Source organism: Neolamprologus multifasciatus, chromosome 3, assembly GCF_963576455.1.
Source record: "Neolamprologus multifasciatus chromosome 3, fNeoMul1.2, whole genome shotgun sequence".
Classification (NCBI taxonomy): Eukaryota; Metazoa; Chordata; class Actinopteri; order Cichliformes; family Cichlidae; genus Neolamprologus; species Neolamprologus multifasciatus.
Genome location: NC_140441.1, coordinates 14,045,247 through 14,062,513, shown reverse-complemented (window position 1 = coordinate 14,062,513; position 17,267 = coordinate 14,045,247). Strand labels below are relative to the sequence as shown.

The 17,267-nt window shown below is 40.3% G+C and overlaps 1 protein-coding gene across 7 annotated transcripts in view; it reads left to right on the top strand.

The window, feature by feature from the left end:
* The window catches only part of spag17 (sperm associated antigen 17), a 123,887-nt gene extending 106,675 nt beyond the window's left edge, over positions 1–17,212 (top strand). For 2 of the 7 annotated variants that reach the window (XM_085149146.1, XM_085149138.1), the window contains 38 exons: positions 1,133–1,237; positions 1,365–1,515; positions 1,619–1,813; positions 1,935–1,972; positions 2,086–2,202; positions 2,476–2,630; positions 3,324–3,436; positions 3,528–3,598; positions 3,865–4,125; positions 4,270–4,384; positions 4,687–4,827; positions 4,952–5,062; positions 6,138–6,289; positions 6,418–6,520; positions 6,867–7,015; positions 7,166–7,280; positions 7,417–7,571; positions 7,822–7,984; positions 8,140–8,588; positions 8,722–8,907; positions 9,120–9,259; positions 9,659–9,789; positions 10,015–10,148; positions 10,239–10,427; positions 10,534–10,647; positions 10,806–10,857; positions 10,983–11,091; positions 11,185–11,235; positions 11,540–11,633; positions 11,730–11,841; positions 13,582–13,621; positions 13,737–13,803; positions 14,112–14,243; positions 14,640–14,800; positions 15,009–15,069; positions 15,278–15,425; positions 16,876–17,008; positions 17,089–17,212. In XM_085149146.1, the coding sequence (XP_085005272.1) occupies positions 1,133–1,237; positions 1,365–1,515; positions 1,619–1,813; positions 1,935–1,972; positions 2,086–2,202; positions 2,476–2,630; positions 3,324–3,436; positions 3,528–3,598; positions 3,865–4,125; positions 4,270–4,384; positions 4,687–4,827; positions 4,952–5,062; positions 6,138–6,289; positions 6,418–6,520; positions 6,867–7,015; positions 7,166–7,280; positions 7,417–7,571; positions 7,822–7,984; positions 8,140–8,588; positions 8,722–8,907; positions 9,120–9,259; positions 9,659–9,789; positions 10,015–10,148; positions 10,239–10,427; positions 10,534–10,647; positions 10,806–10,857; positions 10,983–11,091; positions 11,185–11,235; positions 11,540–11,633; positions 11,730–11,841; positions 13,582–13,621; positions 13,737–13,803; positions 14,112–14,243; positions 14,640–14,800; positions 15,009–15,069; positions 15,278–15,425; positions 16,876–17,008; positions 17,089–17,098 (4,923 nt within the window). In that variant the 3' untranslated portion in view covers positions 17,099–17,212. The remainder of the gene's footprint in view (positions 1–1,132; positions 1,238–1,364; positions 1,516–1,618; positions 1,814–1,934; positions 1,973–2,085; positions 2,203–2,475; positions 2,631–3,323; positions 3,437–3,527; positions 3,599–3,864; positions 4,126–4,269; positions 4,385–4,686; positions 4,828–4,951; positions 5,063–6,137; positions 6,290–6,417; positions 6,521–6,866; positions 7,016–7,165; positions 7,281–7,416; positions 7,572–7,821; positions 7,985–8,139; positions 8,589–8,721; positions 8,908–9,119; positions 9,260–9,658; positions 9,790–10,014; positions 10,149–10,238; positions 10,428–10,533; positions 10,648–10,805; positions 10,858–10,982; positions 11,092–11,184; positions 11,236–11,539; positions 11,634–11,729; positions 11,842–13,581; positions 13,622–13,736; positions 13,804–14,111; positions 14,244–14,639; positions 14,801–15,008; positions 15,070–15,277; positions 15,426–16,875; positions 17,009–17,088) is intronic. The other 5 variants (XM_085149154.1, XM_085149170.1, XM_085149187.1 and 2 more) reach the window with 5 other exon arrangements.
* Positions 17,213–17,267: the final 55 nt, after the last annotated feature.

Here is a 17,267-nt window from a genome sequence, read left to right as displayed (position 1 = left end):
CCCAAGTAGGATGGGCTTGGTTGTGACGTATGGGGGATGGGTGGGGTAAAACACTCGGTTTCCTGAACATGTGACAGGAAAAGCATGTCATCTATCGCTTGCTGTTTATGCATGAAAAGATTTTTTCATTTTTACAGAACAAAAGGTTTTGGTATTCAAAACAATTGTATTTTTAATGAACTCAAACTCACATTTAAGTCATAACTCAGTCACATGTATGCATTAAGAGAAGAATCCAATTCCAAATCTAATTCATCAAAATGAATCAGATATGGATTCTTCAAGAAATACTCCAATATAATAATGCTTAACACGTCCTTATTGTAGAGATTAATCAGAGCTGTGTAATGCTGAAATAACACGTACAGCACTGAGTAACCATACTACAAATACATACCAGTGCACCACCAGCAGATGGTGCTATATTCAATGTGTAACTTTAGCAGAAATATTGAGGATATTTCTGTATATATGTCTAATAAATACTAATATTAAGAAACCAGCCATGAGCTCAAAGGAAGAAAGATTTTGCAGGGTAGGACAGGATTCCTTTAAATATGACTTTGCTTCTAAGATTTTCCATAAGCTTCTTTTAAACATTCACTCTAATCATGAAAACAGCTTGAAGCTGCAACTTTATGAACATATGCATATGCATTAAGCTGGCTTTTTATTCCTGTATACAGGAAATTCACATTATAGCACCAGCATTGTTCCACAAACCCCACAGAAAGCACAAAAACACAGTTTACATTGCTTTAGTTGGGAGATTTTCACTGAGGCCTTAAAAATACTTCAAATACTTTGCATGTTTATGATAAGTGTTCCCTCACTCAGAATCACAACTCTAGGTCAGATTAACAAGACTCTTATTTAATATATTTGACATTTTTGACATTTTAACAAATTCTTACCAGGATCTGTTGCTCATACCAGCAAAGAGAAATTTTATCTCCTGCTTAAGTGAAAAACTTGATCAGAAATTAACTGCAAATAATGTTGTTAACTTCTATCAGTAAAGGTTTATATGCTCCAGTTTAACAACGAGTTCTGGGTTCTCAGGTACGCTTAGAGCACAGTGTACAATTTATTAATGTTTCTAAATTTTATTATCTTTGTTTATCTGTGCTAGAGGCTAGTGGCGAAATTTGGAGCAAAGGAAACTGACAGGAAGACTGAGCAACCTCTGGTTATCAGACACCATGATGAGCGGGCCCAGCGCTTGAGAGACATCAGTGTAAGTAATTTTATTGTATTTTAAAATCAAGTTTTTATGTTGATATTAAGACACGATATTAAGAAAATGACTGCCTGGTTTAACAAGAGCTGCTGTGTATTTGCGTACATGCATGTGACCCTCTTAGGTGGTTCAGGATTTCGATCCGACAGAGGTGGAGTTGTCCATGATGAGACTGTCTCCGGTGTGGGAGATGATCGAGTCAGTCACTCAGCGGAAAAACAGAAAATCTTGTTGGATGTCCATCAAACAACAGCTACAGCACTACTGCACAGATGGTCAGAACCTGTGCTTAAGGCCTCGGGTCAACTCACTGTACCTGCTTACAGTAAATGTTGGTGAATCTTGTGATAAAGTTCTTGATTCATCGGCTTCCTACAGATGATGTGTCGTGGCCGGAGGTGGAGCGTTTTTTTCATCAGAACGTCTTTGAGGCTATGCCGCTGTCCGGGGTGGATCAGCAGGGTGTGTTACGTGGAATAGCAGATCCAGCACAGCAGCAGACATCAACAGTAATCCCCTGGGATGACCCGTTATCCTTTGCTAAACAGCAGCTTTATAACATGAGGAACAAAGGTCTGATGTTATATTAGTTAATTCACTTACTGTTATGTTATGACACTTGCTTACATGCAGTATGTTACATTTTACAACTCACTCATGAAACACCCTACATCACTGCTTTACTTTACTATAGATCCAACATTTCTTACTGACGAGCCTTCTAACAGAGAGGTATTATTCTTATATTTATCTCTTTATTTATTTTATTTTTTTTTTAGCTTGCTTTAATTTAAATAAAAGAAAAGAAAAAGAAAACAGCAATGTATCCTGTATTTTTCCCCCAGGAGCAGAGTGGTAGAGTGTGTAGCCACCTGGACTTATCTGACATACAGAGTTGTAGGTTGAGATCTCTGTTTCACTGGCGCTATGCTGAGCACCACAATGCCACCGTCCTGCCTCAGGTGATATATCTGTTTTATCTTGTTAAATGTGTTAGTGGTGTCACATTAGACGTACTGTGGTTACTACACGTTAAGTCTCCTCTACTCTGAAGCTTCAAATGTAAAATGCAAGAGATGAAAAGGGTTTAATGAGCAAACTAAACAAAGTTGAGGCTATACTCTGCAGCAGTATTATGTACATCCTGCAGAAAAGCATAAAACAGCACCGTTCTTTATGTGTTTTTACAGTTTGAGGCATGTGCTTGGATATTTTGACTTCCTTCTTTTGTGTAGTTGCTCCAGTTAGCATCAGAGGAATACCGCTGCTTGGACACCTTCAGAGGAAGCCATAACAACATCCTATACGTTTTTTGCCACAATCCCATGAGTCCTCAACGCCAGTCCAGGGAGTTCTGGCATGTGGCTCTTCACACCGATGTCAAGTTCAGGTGTGAAATGATGTGAATGCTTGTTACAAGAGTGTTAAGAGATATATTCTAAAACACTTCTTCAGCAGAGAATCAGAGAGGAGAAACACACAGAATTTCTTGCTAGCAAGGGCAGCCTAGAGTGAGACTCAGAGACTCGCCCTGAGGACTTGCCCTGGTCCTTTATTTATACACTTCAGTGGGTGCTTGTGTGGTGTGTGTGTGGTGTGTGTGTGTGAGGGGGGGTCAGAGTGTGACCCCATAAAGACTTCCCTAAAACTGCTGGTCTGGAAAGTCCAGCAGTTCATCAAACCAAAACCACTTAGACTGGAAACAGATATAACTACGTTAATCCTACCGTAAAACAATAAAACAAGGTACGAACTTTCTCATGCTCCTGGGATGTGGGGGTGAAAGCCAGAACACCCTGGAATGTTACAGACTTCCTAGGATGAGACATCCTTTCAATAAACACAAATGGTTACATGCAGTATTCTACCATATACAAAATTATATCATTAAAAGATTATACTGACTACTAAGTACAATTTTCCATTGACAAAGAGGAATAGTAAGAAATCTTTTGCTGATTGCTTCCATGGATGTGCAATGTCTGTGTCATAGCAATGTGTTGGAACTGAGTACTCACTCCTGGATTCATTAAAGAGCATAATCTGCAGCTCACTCTCTACATTGTCCTGTCTGTCTGTACAGGAGTTACTTTGAGCATGTGGCAGATACTGTTTCACAGTGGACGAGACAGGAGGAATCAAAGAGAGACACAACGCAGGACAGAAACGACACTCCAAAATCTGATTCTCCAAAAGGTATCGTATTATAGTGATCAATATGTGGCTCTACCAATTTAACCGTGCTTACCTCTGTATACATATAATATTTGTTTTCTTCCTGGACTAGATGAAAATACTGTTTGTTCTTCCAAGGAGGATGAGAGAATGGAAGTCTTCATCAGAAAAGGCTCCCTTAAAGTCAGTACAAGCTAACACACAAGTACACACACGTGAATCTGACATGGAGAACTTCATAGAGCAGTCTCATTTCATATATCCCTCAGATGCTTTTTCACAGAGCAGTTAAGTAATAAATTCATGAGTTCCAGTTTTCAGTATTTTAGCTGTAACGTACGTCTAGAGATAAAATAAGATTTTTCATCACCTCGGGATAGAACACAGCAACATTAAACTACTTTAGAGTCACCAAAGTGTTACGTGGTTACAGTATTATGGTGTTACAGGCCTGGAAGTTGGAGCAGGAGCGTCAGAAGGAAGAGGCGATACCCAAAAAGTCAAAGAAAGAGGATTTGCCGAAAGATAAGCAGCAGAAAAAGGAGGATAAGTCAACCGACAACAAGAAAAAGAAAACGTCATCTGATGACAAGAAGAGCAGGCCAGGGACGGAAGGCGGCTCAGCCAACCCTCCCACAGAGTCAGCTATCACAACAGCGCCCCCTGTGGATGAAGTTGTAGAAGTACAGCAGGCAGAGGAACCTTTCAATGTAAGAGCACACAGGCTAGAACCCATTACATAACTAAACTCGTGTTTTGGTTAAGGTCTTGATAAGTGAAACGGCTTCGTTCAGGTTAAGTAATAAATGACTCCATGCATGTCGTTCATGTTGACGTGTGTGTCCAATGTTTAGGGTTTCATTGGCTACATCATGGATGGAAAATTGATCCATGTGTCAGGTTGTCTCCAGTACCTTTTCCCCTCCGATGGAGGACGTGTCACTGTGGAGACAGTCAGCTTTGTTCAAGGTACGGGATCTGTCTGTGTTCTTCATGCATCTAAGCAGACCTTCAACTACAAACTCACAAACAGCTTACTTAGACACTATAGAAAACTACAAACATGTGTTATATCTTAAGATAACATAAAAAGTTAAACCATTCGTACAGTTTTTCTCCCCCTCCCGCAGCTATATTTCCCTAAGAATGAAAAAAATGTTGAAGCATTTATGAGCTTAGTTCCATTATTAGACAAATAGCACCATAAATCGATGAAAAACATAAATAAAGCAAATCAAATATTCCTCAGTAACACATAGTTTTTCCTCCAGGTTCCAGCCAAATGAAAGTCGTTGTGAAGAAGGATGGACATCATTTCTACACACACATCAACCAATTTGTTGTTGATCCTGCAAAATGTCCCCCTCATAGCCAAGACAATAAAAACATTGAACCGGAAAAGGACTGTAGAGGTAAAGATGCTACCTGTTGTAATTTTAGGTTACCTTTTTATACACCTGTGTAAATACCACAGTTATTGTGAATGATATGTGATTTGTAGTCTCATTTAGTGTGCGTGTGTGTTTGCTCTTTCAGGGGCAGAACCTGCGGAGATAAAAACAGTGAAGCAGGGCTCCTTCTCAGCTGTACTTGACAATAGAATTCGTCTTTCATACAGTTTCTACGGTCCCACGGGAGAGCGCACAGGTATTACACTCAGACATACAGTACATATTTATAAAAGAAAGTATTTTTTTATACTTAAAGTTGCAAACAGGTTAAATACAGTACTGAATAGTTAATAAACTAAGTGCATCTGACATTTATTAAGCCTGGAGCATCAAGTTTAAAAGGCCTTGACTGTACGGGTAGCGTAGTGTTTTTGTTTGGTCAGACCTGCACTTTAGTAACCCCTTTGCCCAGTTATCGATCCATCCTTGGCTCGTCTTATTTTTCTTCTCTATTTGCATTTTATCTGCAAACTCAGTATTCTTTTTTAAGATTATGCAGATGGCATCCATTTCTACGCCCTAGTGAAAGACAATGAAAGAGGGCAGGATACATAAGGTGATGGAGATGCTTTTCAGTAGCTTCCACAAATGTCAGTCTGTCTTCACTGTGGGTCAGGTCTAAATCACTGTCCGGTAATGCTTCCTTCAGGACACATTTCAAAAATTTCAGTGCTTCCACACTCGCTCTGACATTGAGGAGGATATATGTGCATTTATTTCATCCTGTCTGGACTTTGGAAAATGGATTGTAGAAAAGAACACAGACAGTTCAAAACACTTTTTTTTTTAAATTTCAAAACAGTATCTTGTGTTTAGGCCTCCTTTTACTGGTTACAATTAAAGTTTTAAGATTGACTTTAATATTTTTAATCCCATTTAACTTTAAACGGGATAGCCTCCAGCTTCCTCACAAGCCTGAATCGGATGAGCAGAAGAAAGAACTTTGTTGCTTGGCTTGAATTGCTACAGCTTAGTGCCTTGCTGATGGTCTGAAACTGGAACAATCCAGGCCAATCAGTATTTCTGACCGGTTCTTAATACATAGCTTTTCAAAAATTATTTATTTATTTAATCACTACATATTATATATTTCCTTTTTACTGCACTGATCATAAGCTTTATTTGTTGTTGTCACTTGTTGTGAGCAGTTTCTGTTTAATGTCCCATGTTGAGTTAGTTTGTCTCTGTTTGATTTATAGTCTTCTTTGTGATGTGAAAATCCCTTACATGTTATTAAAGTACTTTTTAAAATAAAGTTATTGTTATTATAGTAATTTCCCAGGAAACCAAAGGCAAAGTACCAGAGACATCTATCCCAGACCCCATTCATCTATCTGCCTCCATCCACTGCTCCAAGGAAAAAGATGTAGCGTCAGTTCCCTCAAAGACACAAACCACATCCAGCAGACCTCCAGAGTCCCAGGTTAACACACATTTACATGTTTACAGAAAATAATGTAGATTCATGTAGACTATATGTACGTGTACACATAGGTTTTTAACCATAAAATATGTTCTGTCATTCGACTAAATATGTAATGTATGTCTAAGGGTTGTGAAGGTCAACCAGCAGAGCAATCAAATTCGTTCAGCGGTCTCAGCCTCTCTATTCCTAATGGCCTCATGCTGCAATATCTGCGAGAAGATACACAAGGTCAGTAACGGATGTGTTTAGAATTTATAGTACCTATGCAGTCAATTTTGCAGACTCCCGTCCTTGGTGCAAGTAGGACCCTGCTCGTGCTCGTAGAGACTCATCTGTATATCTTCCGTGCTCAAATTGACCTGCTTACCCGCTTGCTTACCCGCTTATGTGCCGAGACTAGTGCCACATTTTGGCCTATCTACAAATAGCTTGAATTTAATGAATGTGTCTTTCATGAAGTTTTAGCACAACTTTCTGCATCTACTATAATCCCATTAACCATTCTGCATATGCTAAAGAGTCATACTCAAATATATATGACATGATTTGTGTGTGTTTTTGTGTCTATGTAAAGAAGGAGGTATTATGGTGAGACAAAGCTTTCCTCTACATGGCAAAGGAAAGGCAAGACATCTTCAGGATACATCCCTCTCCAAAGAATTGTCCCGTATTATCACCAGCCAGGGAGCTGTGATCCGTTACATGAGAGATGGATCCACAGAGGTACACTCATTCATACTGAGGCACGTGTCGAAATAAATATAAAACTGACTCCAGGCAGGTAGTTCTTGAATAGCTGCACAAATTGTTACATAAAAACGGTGAAGAATCATGCCCGTTTTTTCTGGCTTCTCTTATTTTGTTGTACCGCAGGTGCTGTTTGCTGACGGCTCAGTCAGTTTCAGTCAGGATTCTGGTCCAGTGTGGGTCCCTGACTCTCAGGTTCAGGAGCAAAACTCTGATCAGGAATCTGAGGACAGCAAGAAAGGTTAGACTGGTGTACCGCTGAATACAAAACAGCACTTCTTCTGTCTCGTAATGAGTGTGACGGGGCGCTTGCTGGGAAGATAATTAATTTTCAGTGGTACAGTTATAATCTCTTTGCATATCTTGTGTCTCTGCAGAACAGGGCTCAAAGGAGGGGGCTAAGGATCACAGAGGGTGTTGGTTAACTACAACTCCATGTGGAGATCGCATCTGTACTGTTGGGACCACACACAAAAACATGCCAACCACGTCCCTTCTCACTTACAAGGCTACTGATCCCATCACCCATCAGGCAAGAAAGTACTATTTCTTCTAAATTACACAGGCTACCAACATTGCAGTTAAGTCCATAATAAAAATGTGAGAGTTAAAAAATCTTCACGGTGCTTGGGGGCAGAAATTTCATTTCAGAGTGTTCACACTTTGATGTTCTCTGACTACCTTGAAGTATATGATATATGGAGAGAAATGAGACTCATTCTGAAATCATCTTATGCTTTTCATCGCTAACTTAGCTCGCTGACTCTGGTTTCTTGTGTTAGGTGATGCTGAACCGCGAGGATCTGGTGGTTTCTGTCCAGAACCCAGATGGGTCTGTAATTGTAGACCATGCAGATGGAACCAGGATTACCAGCCTCTTGCAAGAAAGGCCAATGAATGCTAATCCACACTGTTTGCTGCGCACTGGTGACCAGCAGGCACACAGTACATTGATCAAATCCATACTCAGCAGTTGACCTGCACTTACAGATGACTACACAAATATATGCAGTATACATGCTATCACCATTAAAATACATTATAATCTCTCAGCAGATTTTTATATCTCATTTATGTTCCTGTGACATTTACTTTTCCAGGACAGCAGCCAGGGAGTGTAACCCTTAAATCAGCCTCTCAATGTGCAAGCGACTGCACTGAGTGTGTGGAAAGCATTGCTGGGGACATGGATGTCAAGGACACTTGTCTTAATGGAGACATCAGCAGGAACAGTGCAGGGAATGCATGTGACCGCGAGGGAGCTGTTCATGTGTGCACAAATCTGAATCAGTGTGGATGTATGTGTGATGAAAAAGAAAGTACTGAAAGTAGTGTGCATATGAATAGTGAACAGGGTGTGTTTGCCAAAGAGACTGCGGCTCAGAATGTTGAGACTAAGGATGAATCAAGGATGTCTGCTAAAGAGCGGATGGTGTTGGTAGAGAAGGAGGGCTGCGCCACAGTAGTGATGTACCCAGAGCGTCAAACGGCTCATATCTTTTTAGCCGATGGAACGGTCGTCGCTGGGAACAATCAAAGAGAATACGAGGTGCGTGATTTGCCAGCAGATGGCACCAAAACTTAATAAAAGCTTGGAACTAGTGACTTTAAGACATGGATAAGGCTGCACTTTGACACTTGTTTGCAGAACCGTTGATCCATATTTGTACTTTGTACCCAAGGTGTTCTCATCCAGTGTAGGAGTCCTGTCCATCAGAAGCGATGGAACATGCGTGTACTCCTCAGACCCACTCGTAACTCCAAGTCCAAAGGGGTCTACTCCCACTGAACAGACAGGAATTTACACTATGAGTCATACGGGCGAAGTGGCCTGTGAAATTACAGACCCTGATGGGAACCATTTCCAGGTCAGTTTCTCTGATCACACAATAGTGAGCCTATGTTGCTGTGCAGGTCTTTTTTAAGGTGGTTAGCATAGAAGGAATGTGGGGATTTGGATCTATGAAATAGTTTGCTATATTCTTAAAGTCTCAAAGAAAGACCTATGATGGGAAAAATATAGAAATTAATTTAGCTCGTATTGTTTTTAGTTTCGGTAACATGCTGAACTTTGTTGCAGGTTATGGAGGATGGGCAGATATCTGTGCTAAACTTGAGACCTGCTACTAGCACGCTTAAACAAACGGAGGAAGAGCTAGAAAAGGAAGAGGACAGTGAAATGGATGGGCCTCATGAAAAACCCAGAGAGCAATGTCCCAGGTAACTTGGCTGATTGTGTGTATGTTGTGTGTGTGTGTGTCTGTGTGTCACCATGGCAAAATGCAATTCTGGAGAAACTTAAGCAACCTAAAAATGCCCTTTTGACTATTATTTCTGTGTTTACATGAAACAGCCATTATGTAATAAAGTTGTAGTGACTACTGAGAACTTGTATGTCAAAATGTCAGCAACATCCACTCGTATTTCAATTGTTTTTAATTGTCCACAAGATCAAAGAAAAGACAATTCAAAGGGCATTTAGTAAGAAAACTCTTATAAACTGTATTTGTTATGTTTTTTTTAACTCTCTAAAAGAAAGGTAGCAGAAATGAATGCCAAATAACTAAACTGATGTCCGGCATTGTTACTCACAGTCTGCAAACGTATTTTGTCTTCCAGGTTGTTTCTGGTGCATGAGGATGGCTCAGGCACTGAACTGCTGAGCTCTCAAACTGTAAAGGAGCTGCTCTGCCAGGCGTACTTGGACCCTACTATAGCACTATTGAAGGAACAATTGGCAAACACACAAGGTTTAATGTCTCCTAAATCAAGAAACAACTGGACTGAATAAAATTGTTTTGTGGTTTTTGTTAAAGAATGTCCCCCCAAAAAAACGTCCACATAGTGTATAATGACAATTAACTGTCTCTAATGTTGAGTGTACTTTTGTCATTCTGTTACATCAGGAGATGGATAAAAGAAACTATTCAGTTAACCAGGAAGTAATGTGAGGTTTGTGGGTGTGTCTGTTCCAGATGAGTTTGGCATCACTATCCTAAAGCCCAGCCACCAGAGTGTGTGGTCTCAGTGGTTGCTTAACAAACAGAACCCTGAAATTACCCCTCCCAACCTCAGAAACCGCAGCTGGCATGACTTCCCTGCAGTAGAAGTATAGACATGCTTACACATATCACACACACACACACAGAAACGGCACTTGAAATCCATTTTACTGTTTTTGCATTCCTCTCAAATCCAGAAGAAGAGTCCAGGTCCTCCATTTGGTACTGACGTAGAGTATGATTTGGGTCTGAGAATGAGGCCTGCAGGTTCTGCAGTACATCATCGGCCTGTCAGGAGCTGCCCTAAGGTCCTGGAGTTGAGAGAACTATACCAGCACCGACCATTCACCACACCACTCAAAAATACTATAGACTCACGATTAAAGGTAAAATTATTCTTTATCATTAGTCTCCAAAACTGGAGTTTGTGCTAAAACATTTGAGAAAGACATAAATCATCTCGTTAATCTAGAAATTTGGCTTTTACTGCAGGAATACATCGAGAGTTTGATGGAAGGAGAGCAACGGTCAGAAGAGATGAAAGTTAAAGACCCTCGCTCTGAGGAGGAGACTGCCCATGCCAGTGATCTCATCAATCTGATTTTGGTAAGCACACACACACACAGGTTGAGTTAAACAATGATAATGTTTATAGTTATAGGGAACATTGTGTGGCTCTTTCCCTCTACTACATACTGGCTTCTAAAAGTAAACCTTGTACTATAACATAAAGGACAAAAGCTGATATATAATGCACTTTGTAGTCTTTTCCAGAGGAAGATGATGCCAGTCACACCATTGATAGGACGATTTCAGGTTGGTAAGACAGCATCTGTAAACCAGTTCATTTGGTTTTTAGAGTTGGTTTGTACCTGATTTAGTCCTGGTTTGGTGTCAGAATACTGAGGGGAAAGTACACCTTTTGTTGTATGTGTCCACAGAGGACGTAGCCAGTCTGTACAGCCAAGGAATCTGTAGCCCAGCTGAACAGTCAGATGTTTCTCAAGACTTTGCCACGGCACAAAGTGACAGCTTGGAGAAATTAAACAGGTACGTGTGCTAAAATAATCTCATCTTCACTAAGGTGAAAGTTCCAGGTTTTAATCTGTGTAAATATGCTTTTGAAATGCTTTTTCTTTCCAGTTGTACCAAAGAAAATGATACAAAGTGGACTGAAAAACTTACACAGTACAGGTAAAAACATTATTAGTGATTGTGAGCAAAAACCTTAATATAACAAAGCAGCCTTTGCAGCTTAGCCTTTTTTAGGACTTGCATAGGACTTAATCTGGACATTTGTCAGTCAAGTTGGTTTGTAGTAATTGTAGAAATTACTTTTCGTCTCTGTTTTCATGAGTGGGTTTTGTTATTCTGCTTTGAAAGAAATTATTTTGAACAGAACTAGAGCTACTGCAATACTTTCAGTACTACTAACAGAAAGATAAAAAGAAGTACTGCCACTGTTAAAGTTTGTACTATTTTTCTATTCTTGTTTTAGGCAGGAGATGCGTGAAGAGAAGATCTATAGAGAGGCTATGAGGAAGAGGAGCGTTGTTCCCTTTTTCCACCCAGAAAATATTCCCCTGTACGAGGTACTATATTCTCTTAACATCATCTTAAAGGATTCCTAGTCGATTTTTCTCTGTGCAGCGTAGAAAGACACAAAGCACCGTTTCTGGTTTTCTCAGAGTCTGCTACAGCAACAAATACCTGACATGAGGAGTTTGTCAATGGCTCTCCCACCATTTCCCAAGTCGGACAGTACTGAGGGCTTCCTGAAAGATGCGCCACTGGAGGACAGTAAGTTATGATACCTTTGTGAGTATTTACTAGAGGTATAACTTGTTTTAAAGATGTTTTTTTGATTGGAATTATCCCAAAAAAACAAAACAACAGAATAAATTAGTCTTAATGGTAGGGATGCACCGATACCACCTTTTTGGAAACGAGTACGAGTACTTGCATTTCAGTACTCGCCGATACAGAGTACTTAATAAAAACATGATTTAAATTTGCTGGTTACAGCTTTGGTCCTATAATTTAACAAAAAAAAACAACAAGGGACTAGTTTGGAATTAAGAACATTTATTTAAAATGAAAAACATGTTGTATGCAACATATTACAGAATAAATAATTATGAAAAAACAAAATTTAATTTTAAATTTGTTCGTCTGTTTCTCTGTTTAGAAGTCTCACTAGCACAGTCACAGCTGGGATGACATCAGAGGCTAGTGCGTCGTAGCTGCTCACTTTTTTAGTTGGTTCCTCAAAGGGGGCGAGGATGGCAACAGTCGTCTCCATAAGAGCCCATTGGTGAGCGGTGAGATAGTCAGGGAGTTCGTGCTCGGACACGCACAGCCCTCGCTTTTGCTCAATGAGGGACTGGAGTATGTAATACGTGCTGTTCCAGCGCGTCTGTACGTCCTGCTGCAGTCTCTTTATTGGCTGGTTGAGCTGTCCCTGAATGTCCTCGAGGCGGGAGTAGGCTAAGGCGGAATGTTTAAAATGCCCAACTGTTATAGCATCAGCTACGCTCCTCTGTGCTAATAAGCATGGGTAAATAAGCGTGGGTAAACTCTTTGTACTCGTTGTCGTGTTGGGATTTTGGTGCTTGATTAAATTACTTGTGTTAAATGCGCTACCTTTGAGCCTCCTCTGGACAATTTCGCTGAGCACAATTTGCAGTCCGCCTTTGTTTTCGCGTCTTCGTTCACTTTGAAATAGTTCCACACGGCTGACTTGTCTCGCCTGCAGTGTTGCCAACTCCTCAGTATGGAAAATCGCTATTGGCTGTCCTAAAAGTCGCTAAATGACGTCATCACCTAATTTGCATAATTGGTCATGCTAATGTAATTGTAACCTATGTTGTTGGAGAGAGAAATAACATCGTGGAAGAGACATAAAGTGAGTAAAAAACGTCCTAAATGCATTTAGAGTTTATTTAGAACTACAAATTAAATTTATTTTAGCAATTATTGTTTTTTGTAATGTCACAATTCCAACCCTGCTCCTTTACCCGGGCTTGGACCGGCAAAAGTGACCCGAAATAGGCACTCTGGTGGAGTTACTTTGTGTGTGTGTGTGTTTATAAAGTAGTTTTAAACCTTGTGATCCACAAAACAGCATAAGAGTAAAAGAGTAAAAGAAGAACTGACTGCGTTACAGCACCCGCTCCTTGTTGAGAGTAAAAGCGATATGCGCTTGCTAGGGGGTCTGAAAACTTGCTAAATATAGCGACAAAGTCGCTAAGTTGGCAACACTGCTCGCCTGCCCTTCTCTCAGCTCTGAGCTGCAGCCGGGGCCTGGGGACGGGCACTCGGGGCCTGGGGCGGGCACTCTGCGCCTGTGATTAACCCCTAACATGCCGCTCAAACATAGACAGGTATCGGTTCCCCGGTATTGGGGGACTTTTAACGAGTACTTTAGAAAATGTGGTATCAAGGCCGATACCAGTATCGGTATCGGTGCATCCCTACTTAATGATGAATTCAGTGACATGAATGCTGTTTATTAAACTACATTTGTGTTTGGCACTGCAGCTCCAAGGCCTTTAAACCCAACACCGTCTCAGTCTGCAAGGTAATAATGAGCAAATTATGTCCTGGACTGTTTCTCCTGTTTAATATTTCACTCTGTGATTTAGCCACTTACAAAACTGTCGTCATCAGTGCTTAATGTGTGTTTTTTCTTTTAGTCATTCAGCAAGAAGTAGCAGGGTGCTAGAAAAGAGACCCACCAACCCCACACCTCAGTCTGCTGGTTTGTTTCCAACCTTCTCATGTTTTATATTACTATTAATTCCTGGAAACCTCACCAATAGTGCATCAAATATATTTTTAGGACAGAAATGACGTAAAGCCACTGTGAACATACAGACATGGAGCAGTATGATCAGTCAGAAACTGCACTCTGTGAGGACAGAAGCAGAATTTTATTTACATTTATTTAGATCGTTGAATCTCTGCCAGGACTTGATGGCCCAGTACAAAGACAAATAGTACTGTATATGATTTACACTTCTATGCAAACTTATGAATTATGCTGTGTGTGTCTGTGTGCGTGTACACGTCCAGGTGAAAGCAGTTGGAGGGATTCTTCTAGGAAATGCAAGTCACCACAGTTAGATGTGAGTGGAAAGCCCAGACACACTACAGTCACACTACCATCCTCTGTCCTCCGCTCTAAATCCTGCAGTGCACCGGTACAAAATCATTTTTGTTTTTTGTTTTTTTGCCAAAAATGTGCTGGTCGAGTTTTTGTTTTGGGTGGTTCCCAAGTATTAAACTTGCTATTGGTTAATAGTATTACCACCTATGGGCTCAATGTTTATTAAGAGAAACTTTGAACTTACATTCCAATAGTTCATTTTTTGTTTGTTTGTTTGTTTGTGAAAAGTAAAATGACCCTTGAAGTGACCTTTAGAGAATCTATACATTTGTGCCATAATTATTGATATCCTATCAAATTGGGAGTGTTAAAAAAAGATGTTCCTATAATACCATTTGTACACATACTTTACCCTATATTTTTATCACGGTAGTATCAAGCTGCCAGTTTTTCATTGTTAACTTTTCTTCGTCTGTGTCCTCTGTTGAAGCTCCTGCAGGCGGAGGAGCAAGTGAGGAGGAAGTGTCAAACAGGTGCCATTGTGAAGGGCTTCCAGCTCATGCCATCGAGCGTAGACTTTGGCACGCTGAAGGAGGGCACCTCCTCCACCATTACTGTTGTGATGAAGAATGTTGGTTTTGACATATGCAGGTAAACCACCAGACAGATAGAGACAAGTGTCAAGCGATTTTAGGTTTTTGGGTTTTTTTTGTAGTCTTAGGTCTTGTTTCAATTGTCTTTTAGTATCTCGGAAAGAAATGAGGACTGTTAGGTGGAGGCAATTTATGGGTCACCTTGAAGTCCAAAGGGAAAACTCTGACCTAACTATTTGTGGTTTATTTCACTCTGTCGCTGCCAGGTTCCATGTGAAACAGCCTCCTCCTGCTACAGGCCTCCGGGTCATCTACAGCCCTGGCCCTGTAAGTTTTAATTTTGATGTTTAATATGAAATAAAAAATTAATGTAATATAATATTTATATTAATGTTCCAGCCACTGCTTTTCTACTTTAATGCTATTGAATTAATTGTGTAAATGTTCAAAACAGCTGACATTTTTTGTTTGTTAAAGGGTTAAATTCTACTTCCTTTAATGTCTCATAGGCATATGTGGTGTCTTGTTTTACTAGGTGGCCGCAGGTCTGCAGGTCGAACTGCAGGTTCAGCTGTTTGCAATGTGTGCTGTCCAAGCAGGGGAAGTAGAGCCAAAAAAGTTAATCTCCCAGGAAATTATCATCCCTACTGAGAAAGACATCCTCTGTCTGCCAGTCACTGCTAATATCCTTTGAGCACCTAAAGAAACACATTCAGTTTAGCTTTTAATTTTCTTACTAGAAAACAAAAACTTCTCTTCTGACTTCCGAAACAAGTGAGAGAAAAGTTGTGTATAAGAGATCTGCCCAGACTTAGTGAGTAACCAACACCGAAAATTCAAACATACACGTCTGAAACCCTAAATAACAAAAAGAAAAGGACTGTTGCAGCTTTCTTTTGCTACACAGTGAATGGTATTTTCAAGCAATGGCAATTTCATCTCTGAAATTGCTTTTATCCGCATCTTTTTTTACCTGTTATTGGTAAATGCTAGCAACAAATCCATCTGAGTTTAACACAAAATGCAAAATGAAAATAGAGTAGACCTCAGCCGGCCTACATTCACTGGTTTCACAATAGACAATCACTTGTGATACTTTACCATGTGGTAATACTACGTTTTTGTTTTTTTGTTTTTTCTTTTGTTGTGGTGACATTACTATAAAAAATAAAAGTAGCTCCACAGATGCCAGGAGTGCTTTAATTCTAGGAAATACATAAAGTTGGTGGGCTGTGAGGCAGCTGCTCATTCTTTGATTCAGGATGTGCCAAACTTCACACTTAGGCAAGCGTAATGCGAGTGTGTTACATGGGGACATGGATAAGTGTTGGATAAGTGGTAGTTGTTATGGTTAGTGCGAACAAACTGCTTCCAATTTTACAGTAGGTCTAATGTCCATCACTGGTCATCAGGTCTCTCAATTCCCGTTGTTCTTCTTCCAGATCTTACCTATATTGCAGAGTCATGAGCTTCTCCAAGATCTTATCCATACTTTGTTCAAAAAAACACAGTCTGAGTACTCACAGCCCTGCCCATCGTCTATCATGTTGGCCAGGCGTGTGGGATTTTGAACAGCTGTAGCCACTTCTTGTTCTTCGATAAGCCAGCTCCAATCAGCCAGAACTCTGTTACCATAGTTCCGAATTGGTAGATGTCGTTCAATGTCCTCCATCGAGAGTTTCGCCAGACACACGACGCAACCGGTCATCGAGTATCCGGCAGCAAACGTCTCCGCAGGACAATCGGGCTCTCCCAAACCCAGGAGGGTGTCAATTCCGTTAAGGGACCAGTTGATAAAATCCATAATTCTTCTTTAGGTTTTTAGAGAACAAGTCTGGGAGACTCTCTTAGGGTTAGAGAATAAGCCAGACTATACAAATGACATGAGAAGCCAAGCAGGAAAGATAAGGGAGAGGGAGAAGGAGAAAGTGCGACCGCCTCCGTCAAGAGCCAAGAGAAGGATGAAGGATTTGTTGTTGCCTAGGTTATTATTCCAGCCTCAATTTTATGTTAAAAAAAGATTTTCTTGTGTAACTAAGATTCAAAGTTACTGCTGATATGAAATTTCATGAAGATGAATGAAGATTCATGGCGTGTGTGTTGAAAGAAGTGTTGGTCCTTAACTAACTTCACCTATCCTTCCTGAGGGATTATATGAAATTTGGCTAAAGGACCATAGCAGGGTCCATAAAAAGAACATCTCCAAGGTCTTCCAGGCTTCCAGCTGGGCAGGGAAGCGTCCTGATCAGCCCCGCAGTAAACGCAGGTTAGTGTCTTACACCATGAAATAACATCTTTAAGATTCAGACAGAGGATAAGTCACTGATAAAACCGTTTTGTTTTCAGGACATATTAAGGACTCCAGCTTCTCTCAGTCAGTCACCTTCAACTAGATCTCAACCATCTCACGTTTGATTATTTCTGATAAATTGTGATGTTTGATGTGAAATAAAAATATTAACCTAAGTAATTGAGGCAATTGAATTCTTATGTGTAACCATGTCTGCCTGTAACACATTATGTAA